Here is a 16,952-nt window from a genome sequence, read left to right as displayed (position 1 = left end):
TGTCTAAAATTACTGTGAAATTTACTACAACATTGTAACTAATCACAAAAACTGTAGCTCAGACACAAACTAAATACACTCTGTGTGAGCTGCAGGGTTTAATGGGAAATGGTGCAAATGATCTCAAAATAAAGACTTTTTAAATTAAAATGAGAAGTTAATATCATAGATCTGAAAAGGTATAAAAAATTATGAAACATTTGATTTTGAATTAAAAATGTAGTCACTATGAAAAGGGTTGCCAGATCTGCTTTACAGAAGCAGCCCAATGGACTTCACTATAAATTTATTAGTCTCACACTTACTTACTTTTTTCCCTCTGGGGAACACAGGCCACTGACGACCTTCCACCATCTTTCACAGTTGTTCGCTAGTGTCACAGCTCAGCCAGATCAGAACTCAATTTCCCAAGATGCAACACTCACTTCTCATGCACGCATGCGCTCACCATCCCCGGAGTTCTGATCAGACACACCTGGCACCAATCACACACACACACTCTCACCACTAGTACTTAGGGATGTCATTCACCTAGAGTCAATGCGAAGTATACGTTCAGTCAACTCGTTTCTCTGCGTTACCAAGCCGATCTAGTTGGTTAGTCTTCTCGTTATCCTCAATCCTTGTTTCCAGTTTCCACTACGCTCTCTGCCTGACCCCGTTTGTGTTGTTTGTCCGATCGCTTGACCATTGCCTGTCTTACGACTACGTTTCTTGAACTTCCCGATACCACGGTCTACACCTGCCTCCGCTTCTGCTTCCGTGCCGATTCGAGGTTCGTGACAGAATACTTCGCCTTCCAATGGAAGCAGCAGGAGATCTCCGTTGGCTGTAAGCCATCGAGGGACATGGCCGGATGATTAGTGACCATGATCACCGTCTCTCAAGCCTGACTGAGCAGGTAGGTCGGCTAAACCAAACCGTGCAGTTTTCCACAGCACCGACCACACGCTTACCTCCCACTCCAGCACCAGAGAAGTACGACGGAGATCCGGCACGCTGCCAAGGTTTTTTACTCCAGTGCTCCCCGTTTTTTTCAACGTACCCAGACATGATGGAGAATTAGAAAATAATCCACTTCATGGAACTCTTAACCGGGAGAGCTCTCCTCTGGGCCACAGCGGAATGGGAACAGGAAGGGAACGTCATCAGCACATATGATCAGCTGACATCACGTTTCCGCACTGTATTCGATCATTCTCCAGACAACCGGGAGACTGGGGAGGAATTATTATCCTTGACGCAGGGATCACATTGTGTGGCGGATTACGCACTTGAATTTCGTACTGTGGCCGCTAGGAGTGGATGGAATCAACCCGCTCTAAAGACTATGTTTCGCGGGGGATTAAATGCCGACATCGTAACGGAGCTGGCGTGTTGTGATGATCAGCTGACTCTCACTTATTAACTTAGCTATACGCCTGGATCATCTACTACGGAGCTGCCGCTCCATACGCAGCGAGGCGAAGTACCAGCATCTGAGAGCCCTGGTGAACCCATGCAGCTGGGACAGACTCGGGTGAGCATGCAGGAGAGAAAACGACGGCGCCATGAACATTGTTGTTTCTAGTGTGGCGAGAAGAGCCACTTCGAGAAGAGCCACAATAGTGCCCTCTCAAACAGTGCTCTACCCGAGGGGAAATCAAAACTCCCAAACAACCTCAGTCAGGGGTGAGTTTAGAACCGATTGCCCAGTACTCAGTTCAGTCTGCATTTGTATTACCAGTTATATTAGAATACTCAGGCATTTCCTGTATTTTAGAGGCGCTGATCGACTCTGGAGCGGCGGGGAATTTTATCGACCAAGAGACCATACACCAATACAACATCCCCGTTCGTCCTCTCAGCACCCCCCACCATGTCCAAGCCATTGATGGAGTCCCCATTGGAGATGGTTTAATCACCCACTGCACCGAACCTATTAACCTCCGCACCAGCGCTCTTCATCAGGAAAAAATTACGTTCCATGTCATTGTGACGGCCCGGCATCCAGTGGTTCTCGGTCTTCCGTGGCTCGAACATCACAACCCACAAATTTCATGGAATCAAAGGGAGATCACTCGCAGGTCAGCTCACTGCATCAATCACTGTCTCCAAGTCCCTGTGATCACCTTAGCGTCCACATCCCTTGAGAGCCCTGACAAGGCGGACAACGTTCTTATCCCCAGTGTTTACCACGACCTCATTGAAGTATTCAGTAAAAAGAAGGCTAGTGGACTACCTCCTCATCGAGATTACGACTGCGCAATCGATTTGCTTCCAGGCACTACACCACCGCAAGGGAGAGTCTATCCGTTAACAGTAACTGAAAAAAAGCCATGGAGGAGTACATTCAGGAAGCATTGCACCAAGGTTATATACGACCATCTACTTCTCATCTACTTCGTAGAGAAGAAGGGAGGAGGTTTACGACCATGCATCGATTACTGAGGACTAAACCGGTGTTGTGTCAAGTACCATTACCCACTATCTCTAGTACCAGCCGCTCTGGAACAACTATGCACTGCCACCATCTTCACGAAACTGGACTTACGCAGTGCATACAACTTGGTCCGGATTCGAGAAGGAGATGAATGGAAGACTGGGTTCAGCACAACTTCAGGTCAGTATGAGCATCAGGTCATGCCGTATGGGCTTTCTAACGTTCCCTTGGTCTTCCAATGTCTAATTAACGACGTGTTACATGACATGCTGGGACGCCATGTGATCACCTACATAGATGACATTCTAATATGTCTGAGCGTATGTGGAGCATGAGGATACGATGCACTGTACTTCCCTAGACATGTGGGGCCACCAGTATTTCTCGGCCAGTTTCTCGGCCAGTCGGTGGGTGCGATGTATTCCCGTCGCTAGTGGCCTGTCGCTAGTGCCGTGTGGGCCCAGGTGATGAGCTCCAGTTGGTATTGTTTTGGGACAAATTGCTTGCCGGGAGGACATGCTGGCGGGATTCGTGACCTGGGGAAGTGTGCTAAGGCCTGGTCCAGTGTCCACTCTATGACACTAACAATACACTCCGCCGTAGCCCATGCCAGGGCGCGTCCGGTGAGGAGCTCCATAAAGTGTATGACTTTACGGACTTCCAGCATGTCAGGGTAGCTCTCAAAAAACAGAGAGCACTGTAGCAGGAAACCCTTACATCATTCTGGCTCTCCAGCATATCTCTCCGGTGTAGGTAGAGGCGTAAAGTGCGCAGATGGTGTGGCTGGAATGTGCGCAGCCGGCACTGGTTGAGCATACGCTGGTGCTAGAGGCGGAGTGTACGTGGGCGGAGGTGGCAGTGTCGTGGTCGGAAGCGCGGAAGGGCATAGGCGCGACACTTGCTCAGTTAAACGCGATTTCTGGTCCCGTTGTATAGCTATCGCTCGATTATGGTCCAGGAGTGTGGAGGGGCGTCCGCTACCTCCATAGTAGGCAAAGTAATCTGTTACGATACCTTGTTGGAGTGTTGTGGATAAAAAATGTCATAAAATAAACATAAGGGAGGTCCAGATCCAGATCCAGGTCCAGTAACGGTGAGAGAAGGGACTGACGACGGGCACCGGCACCTAGACATACAGAAGCGGTTTTAGTCAGAAGTGGATAAATTGGTAAAACACTTTAAAGATCTTTATGGGTTATTAGTCGAAATAGTCGAAAGAAGTGTACGAGCTGAGGAGTGCTAAAAACACACACACACACACACACACTCGTACCGTCAAGGGCGGGCAGGTAGACACAACATACATACACACACACTCTCTTCCTCATACACACACATGAATAACTTTAATAGAATCTTATAGTAATAGAGAAACTCTATAAAAAGCAGAATTGTAGGATATGCAGGACAGTAGAACTGTAATGATATTAAGAAGTTGGAAGTACAGTAAACCACTTTTCAAGTAGTATAAATATATATAAACTAAGAAATATAGTGCAAATATGAAAATAAATTATAAACGAGAAATACAGGAAAAAAAGGAAAATATAACTTACTCATGATTCAGATGGTGAAGATTCTCGTCTCGCAAGGAAAGCCTTAATTTTTAGAGAACCATGAAGAAAGCCAGTTATAAGGGTGGCTGCCCCCCCCCCCCCCCCCCCTCGAGATAACGATAAGACCAAGGTCCCTCCCGGTTGTTTAGTCGTCTTGCTTACGTCATTTTTTTAACCTAGGGAAATAGGAATACTGGTTTTTGAAAACCTAGGTAAAAGAGAATCCTGGTTTTTGAAAACCTAGGTAAAAGAGAATCCTGGTTTTTGAAAACCTAGGTAAATGGGAATCTTGGTTTTTGACAACCTAGGTAACTAGAAACCCTGGGTTTTTGTTTCCTGGGTTGTTGGAAATGCCTGGGTTCTGATTTTATGTGTAAAGTAAAACCCCTGGTTTCAATTCTATGGGTAAGTGAAATAGGCCTTTTCTGGAAACCTATGGGTTATCTAGTGTGTAAATACAGTATAAATACTGGAGCTTAAGCTCAGGGTATGGGGATCACTTTTGAGAATTCTCATCGGTGTGGATCTCGTGTGGTGGAATGGAACAATAAAGCTGGACCCTTGCTTCTTCTCACTCACGGCTGGTGTATTTTTTCTATCTCCAACTGGGCTCAGAGGTAGATGTGAGTATTGGCTTCTAAGTTGAGTTTTAAATGTTTTTGGGTAATAGGCTAAATTCGAGCCAACATTTGGCACCCCAGATGGGACTGGGCTAAGATCTATATGTCTGGAATCTCTCCCATGGGACTTCGCTCTCTAAGCAACAGACAGGCCGTATAGGAAAAGGCATTGCAGACGCCTGTTATGTCAAAGCTCTGTTTTAGTGGTCTGTTGTTACGATTGAGAAGCCCCGGGGTGGGAAGAAAGACTAAGTGGGTCTCCAAAAGAACCTTGAGTGAGTGAGAAGAGGTAAGAGAAGTGTAGATTGTAGAATGTACTTTTTATAATTGTAATAAAGAAATGGTATATGTGTTGTGTGAGTGAAAGTCCTGCAATACCGCTGGAGGAAGGGAAAAAAGGTAGAAAAAAAGAGTAGAGAAATAGAGAAGTACTCCAGGGCTGGATAGAAGGCAGGTGGAAAATGAGGCCTCAGACCCCAGATACCGGCTACTAGACTAGACTAGCAGTCTAGTGGCGGCTGCATTGGTGGGGACCCCTAATACCGCTGGAAAAGGATTAGATAAAAGATAGATAGATTAGATTCCAGGGCTGGATAGAGAGGGGAATAAATCCTGGGCCCAGGTCCGGGTCATGCAATACAGCATGCCTGGTGTATGAATGGAATATGTACTAACAAATGTGTGTGCTTATAATGTATGTGCTTATAATATGAGTGTGGTGTGAGAGCGTGTAAGTTTTGGAAACAGGGAAAATGTATTTATTAGTGCTCTGAACATGAGCTCCATACCTAAAGTATTGGATAAGTTGGATAAGATTTAGAGAAAAGAATTTTTTTTTCCTTTGGAGAAAGTTGGATTTAATTTGTATGACTGTAAGCTTCATGCATACGGAGCTGGTATGGAGGTGCTTAATACTTTGAAAACTTCATGTAGTAACATAAATAAGTGTAATAATGTGAAATACAATGTGTGTATGTGAACTTGGGGGCGTTGTTGATAGAAAGGGGTGTATGTGCGTGTTCCTATCTGTTCTTATCTGCCCAAGCAGGCCTGCCGTCTGTGTGGAAAGAAAAAAAGGAAAAGAAGAAAAATGTGTGTGTGTGCGCACTTCAGATTGAGCTGAGTAACACAGAACAGTGTGAGATTTAATTTATTTTTTAAAATGTTTTGAATCTGCTACAGACTTTCGGTGAGTCGGGTGGTGTGACTGTGTGTATAATTAATTTGGTATCAATAACTGCTGTATAAGTGTGTTAAAAATTTTGGGGAGCATGCACGCCAATGGCACATATTTTAGACATCTGTTCGACTGCCCATTGTGTAAAGAAGAATTACTAGACCTGTAATATATAAAACCATATTCCCAGATTGTGTGATCCAGGGAAAAAGGAAGACTGAAGGTGGAAAAAAAGTGTGCATTTTCAGGCCCCAGAAGTCACTGTTAAGAAATGAATGAGTCCGACGCTCCAAATGTGGAGGAGAAAGTCCATTTGGACCTTTCATTTATATTCCATTTATATTTATATTTCATTTCATTTATATTTGTAGCATTTTAGTAACTATTGTTATACAACTTGAAGTTAGTAAATTATATAAAAAAAATTGTGTTTACAATTATGGTAATTAAGTACATAACACTTAAATTCCTTTTAAATAATGTGGAAAAACTAGTTGGAAGTTTATATATAGATTGTGGCTGGTCAGAATCATGCGCGTCGGAGCTCCAAATCATTCTTTTCATTTTAATTTGAATTCCCTGTTTGTGTTTCCCTGTTTGGAAACTGAATGAAAGTGTTTTGAGTTCCATGGTGACGGTTATCTAAACCACCGAGCGCGCGAGAGATTTGTTTTTCTTCCCCTTTTAGTTATCTAACGCCCTATATTAAAGTCAAAGTGATTCAATGTATATATATATACGTGGATATATTCCTGAAAAAAATTAAAATCAATCAGTATGTCTTGATGTTATCAGTTCGGAGAGAACTTTAATAATAGTTTATGTGGTGTGCATTGTGCCACTTAGTTTCTTCTGCAGAGGCATCTTTTCCTGACTAATGATAAAATTGACATGTGAACCTGTTCGTTTTGAGTGATATTAATAAAAACCCTGAAAAAAAACCCTGAAAAGTAAAACCGACCCGAGGTAACAGTCTCTGGCTGATCACAATGTGGTCCGTATCAGGCTAGGTCACATCCTCCCTGTTGAGATAATGTTGAGCCTAAACATTTGGTTTTAGAGAGCAGTCTACCTTCATGAACTGACTCGCTAACAAGAGCTGGAGTAACCATAATTAATTTGTATCGGTGATTCCTATATGGGTACGTGTCTATACAATATCTTAAGCAGTGTAAATGCGAATTCTTCTGGCGTGTGGTATTTGTGTTGTATAATGCTGAATAATTTCTGTATGTTTTCTCTTTAAATGCTGTGTATATGTCCAATGATAAGTAATTAGTAAGATCAGATGGCAGTAGTAGTCTGCACATTTTTAATTCTTTATAATGTGTTGTACGCCTGTTACAGATGTGATATCTGAATCAGTAACATTAGAATAAGGTGATGATTTGATTACTTACTTTTGCCGACATGTTGTGCTGATATGAGTTTGGGAGGTAGTTTAATTACGGTCCCTTTACAATAGTGTAGTTTGAAGTGTTTTTTTCCTGAACCGTAGATTGGTAAATAGAATAGAGTAGTTATGCAAATATATATGTGTGGGTGTTTATATATATATACATATGTGCTATACGGTGTGCTATGGATATGTCATACAAAGTATACGAGTTACAATACTTAATAATACAAAGCAGTGGTCACAAACTCGAGAACCTGTGAAGTGAATTGAATTGATAATATGTTATACAGCAGCTGAAAGCTGATAAAAACTGAGAGCTGTGAACTGGATGCAGGTGTGTGTGATCTGGGAATTGCGGTCCATGGCAGCCAGCCATGTTTGTGGACCGCAGTGAAGGATGGGAAATGTGGTTTGTGATATGAGTAGATTTAACACTACCTTAAAATGGTCAAATACAGTTTAAATGAAATGGATACAATTATAGGACGAATCTTATGCTTCTTACAATTGGGCGTTCAGCCGAGGTAACAACTTGGTGGTAAATTGAAACAAAGCTCACAGATGATAAATTTTATTAGACTAAGTTAAATACATATTCACATTCCTCCAAAGTGAGCAACAGTTAAATGTCATGTATGAAGGATCTGAGTGATATTTTGAGTACAGTATTTTGATACAGTTATAAGTTAATAAGAAACAAAATGCATGTACATGCATGTATACCATTTAGACTACAGACTAGTGCTGTACACATAGCACTGTACACAACTTCACTAGGTTGTTTTGAATGTAAATTAGTGGGATAAAAGTGGTTAGAGGACTGTAAATGCATATCTAGATCTCAACCTCATTTACTCTATTTTAGTTCTATCTTATTGGGATTATCACTTGTTAACACAGATGGAATATTAATATGTTCGGGTAGTGTGCACCACAAATTTTCAGACTAAAGGAATTTTGTTTTCCTTTCTCAATATCTTTCTGGTAAATGAAAAACAGGAAGGGATAAGAATGTATCTTTGTCAATTGGGTTTGTACTTTTAAAAGTAAATGGACTAGAACTATTTTACAGGGATAACTATACATGAGAGTGGAAAACCCCTTTGAGAGAGGTGTTATTCGTTTGATTAGAGCAGTGGAGATTACTTTAGTAAATTTTTTAAATGATTCAATAGACCAACATTATTTAATCTCTGCAGCAATATTTCCTGATTCACTGTGTTGGGAGCCTCTTCTAAATCAACAGACAGGGAAGTGCAGAGGGAACTGTGACATTGTTTTAAGACTTTCAAAACAACAGGTGTGCTGATATGTTTGTATGACCTTAGACTTCTTGCAGACTGATAACATGTGAACGGTTCACTGAAAAAGCTGTCTACAAGGGACAGGAGGCTTTAGGATTGGACTGTAATGATCTAATATAGTTGGATGTCCCTGATTAAATTTAATAAAATAAAATAAATAAAAAAGAAAGCTGATTTCCAAATTTCTGGTATAACCCCGTTGTCAATGAAAGATTAAAATGATAAGTTAAAAGAGATAAAATAATATCAACTGCTAAGTTTAGAAATACAGACTCCACACAATCAGGGCCTTGTGATGTGTTTATATCGAACTTGAGTGATCTGTAAACATCACAAGCCTTAACACGTTAAAAACTGAACTCCTCATTTTGAATTATTTTTAATAGCTTCCTGCTTTGTTAAAATCAGGGTATAGTAAATCACGATAAAACTTCACTGTTTTAAGGACTAGATCTGATGCATAAATTGAACATTTAATGATGGGTTTTGCAGTTGTGTGTTCCCAGTTGTCTGTCTCCAGTTTCCAGTGCTATTGTCCTGTAAACAATGTCTTCGATCCTCAGAGGGAGGATGAAAGGACATGCCCACTTAGTCTAGCATTATTACAGCAAGCTGTGATAACAAAAGCGATAAGTTTTGCGATACAACCAACCCACCCAGTAACCATTATTTATAGTATGATGGGTATAAAATACATATATAGATATATATGTATATATATATATATATATATATATATATATATATATATATATATATATATATATATATATATATATATATAAGATGTCCCAACTGTAACCTATAACTGTAATTCCATTCCACATGATATTATTATTGATCAGCGCTTTTTCCAAGTGACTGCATGTGAGAGCTCAAGGCCGTGACTCCCCTTAACAATTCCTAGATCAATAGTACACCTGGAAGCGTCTCCTTCGGGGGCTGTGGGCTCCCCTGTGGTGTACTCCTCTGTGGTCATAGACTCCCTTGCACGCTCCCAAGGCCGTCAGGACATGATTGGGGTCATCCTCCGCCCCATAAAAGCACAACAAATGTTCCTGGACGTTATCAAGTATGGTCTGCAGTGGATCACTGATTGCTCACTAAAGGACAACATCCTGAGATCCGGGTGTTCTTTGGACAAGCCTGACATTGAATGAACTTATGCTTTGCACCTGAACTATGGCTGACAAACAATAACAAAGACTGTGTCTTACATGTGACTGAAGGGGTTGGGTGCTGCTGGGGAGGTCCCGGCTCAGGGGAATGGGGCGCTTACAGGGCTGAAATTTATGTATTGAAAATAATGGATTTGGTGGCACAAGGATTGCCAGGCTGGAGATGCTCTCTTAGTGCAGATCATTGGGAAAATTGCTCTCTCACACATCGATCTTACGTTTATCACACCAGGTCATTTCTATTTTGAAAGAACATGATATGGGGATATGGGGTTAATCGATGTGCCACCCGAACTAAAATTCTTAAACCTGTTAGTGTACCTAACTCACCAACTGTAAGTGTTGTAGTGGTGTCATTAACTCTGTGGAGCCAGTCACTGAGAACACTCACGATTGCCCAGCCGAAATTTGTATTTCGTTGAGCTTAAAAGTTTTGGGTCTGAAATTTCACAAACATTATGAACACCCTGTTCTGCCCAATTGGCTGAATAGAAGTCTATCACTAAAGAATGCAACCTGGTTAAGGGTAGAATTGTTAAAAAAAAAATATATATATATATATATATATATAATAAAAAATAAATAAAAAATAATATAAATACTGACGTTTAGGCCCATGGATTGTGTCGTCTGTTTGGAGTTGTTTGAATGCAATGAGGTTCTAGGAAAAAATTGGAACGCCACTTATCGAACAAATAGTTTAATTGAATTCTGACTGCACTTCTTGCTGTATGTATTACAGCTGCCCATGATCTTAGCCTCAGAGGGGGAAGGTAGAGGAATGATCTCTGTACTTGCAGGCAACGATGGAGGGTCACCTGAAGTGTGCTCAAGATTATTTATTATTTTTTTTCCTTGACCAGGGATAGGTCTGTCATACCCTGATTTGTGTTGGATACAATTTGTGCTGATACTAAACGTATTTCGGTAGATGCTCTACCTCTTGCACTAATGACCTATCACATGCAGACTAACAGCAATATGTATCTAACACCGCATGAAATGCTTATGGGTCGACCCATGTCTGTGTCTGTTCCTTATGATGGACGGCCGCTGGAGTAATTGCAGATGAATCGGAAAACATATATAAGACCACTAACTATTATGTATGGAGCTATATATTCACAGGAACACAGCTAAGTGCAGTGTTATCAGTGTTATGTGTGAGGCGTCACCGCCTCAACGGGGGGAGGTGTTCGGAGGTGTTCGGAGGTGTTCGGAGGTGTTCAGAGGTGTTCACCCGGAGGTGGGAGTCCCGGAGCCGCGAGAGAAGGCTGACTACAGGGCAGCAGCGGACTAGAAGCAGCGGACTAGAACATGCAACCCCTGGAGGATGCTCAATCCTCCAATGACGAGATGGTGGGGAACACGTGAAGGTCCGGTACGAAGCGTCAACGGGGGGTCTGCTCTGTGGCAGACAGGATGAGAAGATGTGAAGATCCATACTCTGGGTGTACGTGCTAGCCTAACCTCTCCCCAAAGGGTGGCTCTCTACAGTACGTAAAGTGCTTGAGCTGAAGACAACCAGCATACAGAGAGATACTGCATACAACAGACTGTCAAGTACTGTTATAAAATGTTATAAAATGTTTGTGATATGATGCAATCAGGCACAGAAAAGTATAATGGTGCTGCCGAGCACATAGTGCTGGCCGGGTGGGAATTTTTCCTCATAAGAGGTTTTTTCGCCCACCCCTGACTGCGAAAGACTGGGGTTTGGTTTTTGAGGGGAAGCAAGAATCTGCAGGTCCCGACAAATACAAAACTGTGGGCTGACAGGCCTAGTTGAGAAAGATAGGGACGTGTAGATCAAGTAGTTAGTTACTGTAGTGTAGTCATACGTACGGCAATAGTAGTAGTAATGAATGTTTAGGGGAACTCAGTTAATCACTTATAATTGATGTAGGCAAACAAACGTATAATCAAGGTAGTTAGATTCGAAATGAGATATATATACATAGTTGAAAGGAGAAGTAAGTTAAGGGTTAAGAGTTATGGCTAGGTACATCTACACATGTCCGGCGCAAAGTGGATGTAGGGGGGTCCTAAGGCCCATTCTCCAGCTGCCAATCTACTATGAGACCCCGGGGCGCACAACACTAGCACGTCTCCCACCAGGTCTACAAAACCTCCTCAGCTCCTATTCGGATCGGTGTTGCGTAGAAGTGGTTAATGTAGGGGACCCATTGGATTACGGGGACGACGGGCGGGATTATGGCTTCGTTAGAGTAATCCTCCGACAGCTAGCGGGGGACGGCCATGGGGTGCGGCAGAATCAGTTCCTCCATGCTTAATTAAGGTATTGTATGAGGCTTCATAGCCTCAGAGGGGGAAATGTTGTGGATAAAAAATGTCATAAAATAAACATAAGGGAGGTCCAGATCCAGATCCAGGTCCAGTAACGGTGAGAGAAGGGACTGACGACGGGCACCGGCACCTAGACATACAGAAGCGGTTTTAGTCAGAAGTGGATAAATTGGTAAAACACTTTAAAGATCTTTATGGGTTATTAGTCGAAATAGTCGAAAGAAGTGTACGAGCTGAGGAGTGCTAAAAACACACACACACACACACTCGTACCGTCAAGGGCGGGCAGGTAGACACAACATACATACACACACACTCTCTTCCTCATACACACACATGAATAACTTTAATAGAATCTTATAGTAATAGAGAAACTCTATAAAAAGCAGAATTGTAGGATATGCAGGACAGTAGAACTGTAATGATATTAAGAAGTTGGAAGTACAGTAAACCACTTTTCAAGTAGTATAAATATATATAAACTAAGAAATATAGTGCAAATATGAAAATAAATTATAAACGAGAAATACAGGAAAAAAAGGAAAATATAACTTACTCATGATTCAGATGGTGAAGATTCTCGTCTCGCAAGGAAAGCCTTAATTTTTAGAGAACCATGAAGAAAGCCAGTTATAAGGGTGGCTGCCCCCCCCCCCCCCCTCGAGATAACGATAAGACCAAGGTCCCTCCCGGTTGTTTAGTCGTCTTGCTTACGTCATTTTTTTAACCTAGGGAAATAGGAATCCTGGTTTTTGAAAACCTAGGTAAAAGAGAATCCTGGTTTTTGAAAACCTAGGTAAAAGAGAATCCTGGTTTTTGAAAACCTAGGTAAATGGGAATCTTGGTTTTTGACAACCTAGGTAACTAGAAACCCTGGGTTTTTGTTTCCTGGGTTGTTGGAAATGCCTGGGTTCTGATTTTATGTGTAAAGTAAAACCCCTGGTTTCAATTCTATGGGTAAGTGAAATAGGCCTTTTCTGGAAACCTATGGGTTATCTAGTGTGTAAATACAGTATAAATACTGGAGCTTAAGCTCAGGGTATGGGGATCACTTTTGAGAATTCTCATCGGTGTGGATCTCGTGTGGTGGAATGGAACAATAAAGCTGGACCCTTGCTTCTTCTCACTCACGGCTGGTGTATTTTTTCTATCTCCAACTGGGCTCAGAGGTAGATGTGAGTATTGGCTTCTAAGTTGAGTTTTAAAAGTTTTTGGGTAATAGGCTAAATTCGAGCCAACAGGAGGCAAGCGCGGACGAACAGGACTAGAGTGCGAGGATCTGGCGGAAGACGAAACACGGAAGACAGCAGTAGGTCAGGCAATCGGGCGAACAATCAATAAAAGACTAGGCTAGGCAGGGAAACGTAATCCAAATGCAGGCGATAAATCCAAAAACCATAGAATTCTGAAACACAGACAAAGGCTTGGTGAACGTTAGAGGTAAGGCTGCTGAGCGTTTACTTCGCGAGGTGCTGAAGTTAACGAGGCCTGAACGTGAACACGTGCATGGCCGGGAAGTGTAGTTCTCATCGGCCATGTTTGTAGTTGGCACTGCATTCTGGGAACTGTAGATTGAGAGTTCGCCACGACGTGACAGTAATGTATATGTGATAAATAAATGCTTCTTCTTATGTATAAATGTACACACACTCAGGAGCATGAGCAGAATACGAATGAACAGGATCTTTCATGAAAATTTTGTAAACGCTCATACAAACGATTTACACACAAACCCGTTCATATCCAGTTTTACAAATGAGGCACATTGTTAATTGGAATACAAAGATATAATATCCTCATGTCATTCTGAATAATAAAATCCCACACATCATCTTTAATGTAATGAAAATGTGTTGATGAAGAGTGTGTCATTGTGTCTCTGCAGGTTGTGGTGTTGTGGTGTCTCAGATGAAGGCTGTGCTGCTCTGGCTTCAGCTCTGAGATCAAACCCCTCACACCTGAGAAAACTGGATCTGTCTTCGAATAATCTAGCAGACTCGGGAGTGAAGTGTCTCTCTGCTGGACTGGAGAATCCTCACTGTAAACTGGAGATACTGAAGTAAGATCATCTCTCTGAGAGTCACATGACCTGCTCCTCAGTAAGACACATTCTCTAACAGTGAGACTGAAGCAGAGGTTTTAGGTTCATCATCAATGTCCTGAGGAGGAAGATTGTTTCTTTTCACTGCACACTGATGATCTGTCACAGAGTCTTTGGGTCAGATGTACGTATGTGAGAAGCTGCAGCACAAAACGTGACTTGATGCGACTGAAATGTGTCTAAAATTACTGTGAAATTTACTACAACACTGTAACTAATCACACAAACTGCAGCTCAGACACAAACTAAATACACTGTGTGTGAGCTGCAGGGTTTAAAAGCAGCAGGGAATGGTGCAAATGATCTCAAAATAAAGAATTTTTAAATTAAAATGAGAAGTTAATGTCAGAACTGAAAAGGTCAAAATATGATGAAACATTTGATTTTTAATTAAAAATGATTCACTGTGAAAAAGGTTGCCAGATCTGCTTTACAGAAGCATCCCAATCGACTTCACTATAAATTTATCAGTCTCATACTTACTTTATTTTTTCCCTCTGGGGAACACAGGTCACTGACGACCTTCCGCCATTATTCACGGTTGTTCGCTAACCTCTCCAGTTGTTTTCACTCCTTTAGACCTATCAATGCCCAAAGTATTATTTTAATGACTTTGGGGGTCATTTTTTGATCTTTTAGTAAAGTTGTGTGTAAATGTTTGCGTGAGTCAAACCCAACTCGAATTTTCCACCGGATTTACAAAAATCTCTGAAAGTCTGATTTTCTTCATACTCGCTTTAATGATTAGTTTTATTTATCTAAATTTATGGGTTTGTATTGGCTCACTTTTTAAATATTTTTAAATAAATGTCAATAATATAAAACATCTCGTTTTCACAAATTATCTCAGTGGTGCTCTTAGTCCCTGATCTAGTGAACTAGCATGAGGATGTGTTTTTGATAGAAAATCCAAAGAACTTCTATAAGTCGCTCTGGATAAAGGGGTCTGCTAAACACTGTAAACATGTTAAAAATAAGCAATTTAAACTCAACAGAATATTCCAGATATAATATTACAGTAATCCATGCAAATTATACGATTTGAAATTTATCAAGTCAAAGTTTACATTAGTTAGTCTGGGTCAGTGGTGGTTCAATGTTAAGTCTATCGGTTACTGATCAGATGGTTGGGCCCTTGAGCAAGGCCCTTAACCCTATCTGCTCCAGGGGCGCTGTATCATGGCTGATCCTGCGCTCTGACCCAAACATCCTAACAAGCTGGGAAATGTGAAGAAAAGAATTTCACTGTGCTGTAATGTATATGTGATAAATAAAGGTTTCTTCTTATGTATAAATGTACACATACTCAGGAGCACGAGTAGAATACGAATTAAGAGAATTTTCCTGAATACCAAATTTCTTGTGTAAACGCTCGTACAAACGATTTACACACAAACCCGTTCATATCCAGTTTTATGAATGAGGCACATTGTTAATTAGAATAAACAGATGATATTAAATCCTCATGTCATTCTGAATAATAACATCTCACACATCATCTTTACTGTAATGAAAATGTGTTGATGAAGAGTGTGTCATTGTGTCTCTGCAGGTTGTGGTGTTGTGGAGTCTCAGATGAAGGCTGTGCTGCTCTAGCTTCAGCTCTGAGATCAAACCCCTCACACCTGAGAGAACTGGATCTGACTGGGAATAATCTAGGAGACTCAGGAGTGAAGTGTTTCTCTGCAGGACTGGAGAATCCTCACTGTAAACTGGAGATACTGAAGTAAGATCATCTCTCTGAGAGTCACATGACCTGCTCCTCAGTAAGACACATTCTCTAATAGTGAGACTGAAGCAGAGGTTTTAGGTTCATCATCAATGTCCTGAGGAGGAAGATTGTTTCTTTTCACTGCACACTGATGATCTGTCACAGAGTCTTTGGGTCAGATGTATGTATGTGCAACTAAATACACTGTGTGTGAGCTGCAGGGTTTAAAAGCGGCAGGGAAATGGTGCAAATTATCTAAAAATGAAGAATTTTTCAATTAAAATGAGAAGTTAATGTCATAGAACTGAAAAGGTAAAAAAAAATGTGAAACATTTGATTTTTAATTAAAAATGGAGTCACTATGAAAAAAGTTGCTAGATCTGCTTTACAGGCGCAACCCAGTGGACTTCACTGTAAATTTATCAGTCTCATACTTACTTTTTTCCCTCTGGGGAACACAGGCCTTTGACAACCTTCCACCATCTTTCACCGTTGTTCGCTACCCTCTCTAGTTGTTTTCTTTCCTTTAGACCTATCAACACCCAAAGTATTATTTTAATGACTTTCTGGGTCATTTTTTGATCTTTTAGTAAAGTTGTGTGTAAATGTTTGCGTGATTCAAACCCAACTCGAATTTTCCACCGGATTTACAAAAGTCTCTGAAAGTCTGATTTTCTTCGTACTCGCTTTAATGATTAGTTTTATTTGTCTTAATTTATGGGTTTGTATAGACTCACTTTTTAAATATTTTTAAATAAATGCCAATAATATAAATCATCTGATATTCACAAATTATCTCAGTGATGCTCTTAGTTCCTGATCTAGTGAACTAGCATGAGGATGTGCTTTTGATAGAAACTTCAAAGCACTTCTATAAGTAGCTCTGGATAAAAGGGTCTGATAAATGCTGTAAACATGTTAAAAATAAACTATTTAAACTCAACAGAATATTATATATAACATGACCAGATATACTACATAAATTTGCAGAATTATATGATTTTAAGTTGATCAAGTCAAGGTTTACATTCGTTAGTCTGGGGCTCAAGCTGAGAAATGTGAAGAAAAGAATTTCACTGTGCTGTAATGTATATGTGACAAATAAAGGCTTCTTCTTATGTATAAATGTACACACACTCAGGAGCACGAGTAGAATACGAATTAAGAGGATTTTCAT

At 40.9% G+C, this 16,952-nt stretch overlaps 1 protein-coding gene and 1 long non-coding RNA gene across 7 annotated transcripts in view; both read left to right on the top strand.

Moving 5' to 3' along the window:
- The window catches only part of LOC108272567 (NACHT, LRR and PYD domains-containing protein 12), a 133,427-nt gene that overhangs the window by 30,730 nt on the left and 85,745 nt on the right, over positions 1-16,952 (top strand). For all 6 annotated transcript variants that reach the window (XM_053684311.1, XM_053684312.1, XM_053684307.1 and 3 more), the window contains 2 exons: positions 13,849-14,022; positions 15,617-15,790. In XM_053684311.1, coding sequence (XP_053540286.1) covers positions 13,849-14,022; positions 15,617-15,790 — 348 coding nt within the window. The remainder of the gene's footprint in view (positions 1-13,848; positions 14,023-15,616; positions 15,791-16,952) is intronic.
- On the top strand, positions 9,241-12,084 carry LOC128634106 (uncharacterized). Its single transcript, XR_008397310.1, has 2 exons — positions 9,241-10,858; positions 10,889-12,084. It is a non-coding gene; the product is annotated as an uncharacterized LOC128634106 (long non-coding RNA).

Source organism: Ictalurus punctatus, chromosome 12 (genome assembly GCF_001660625.3).
Source record: "Ictalurus punctatus breed USDA103 chromosome 12, Coco_2.0, whole genome shotgun sequence".
In the NCBI taxonomy this organism is placed as follows: domain Eukaryota; kingdom Metazoa; phylum Chordata; class Actinopteri; order Siluriformes; family Ictaluridae; genus Ictalurus; species Ictalurus punctatus.
Note: the sequence above shows the minus strand (reverse complement) of the source record. Positions and strands in the feature narration are given on the sequence as shown.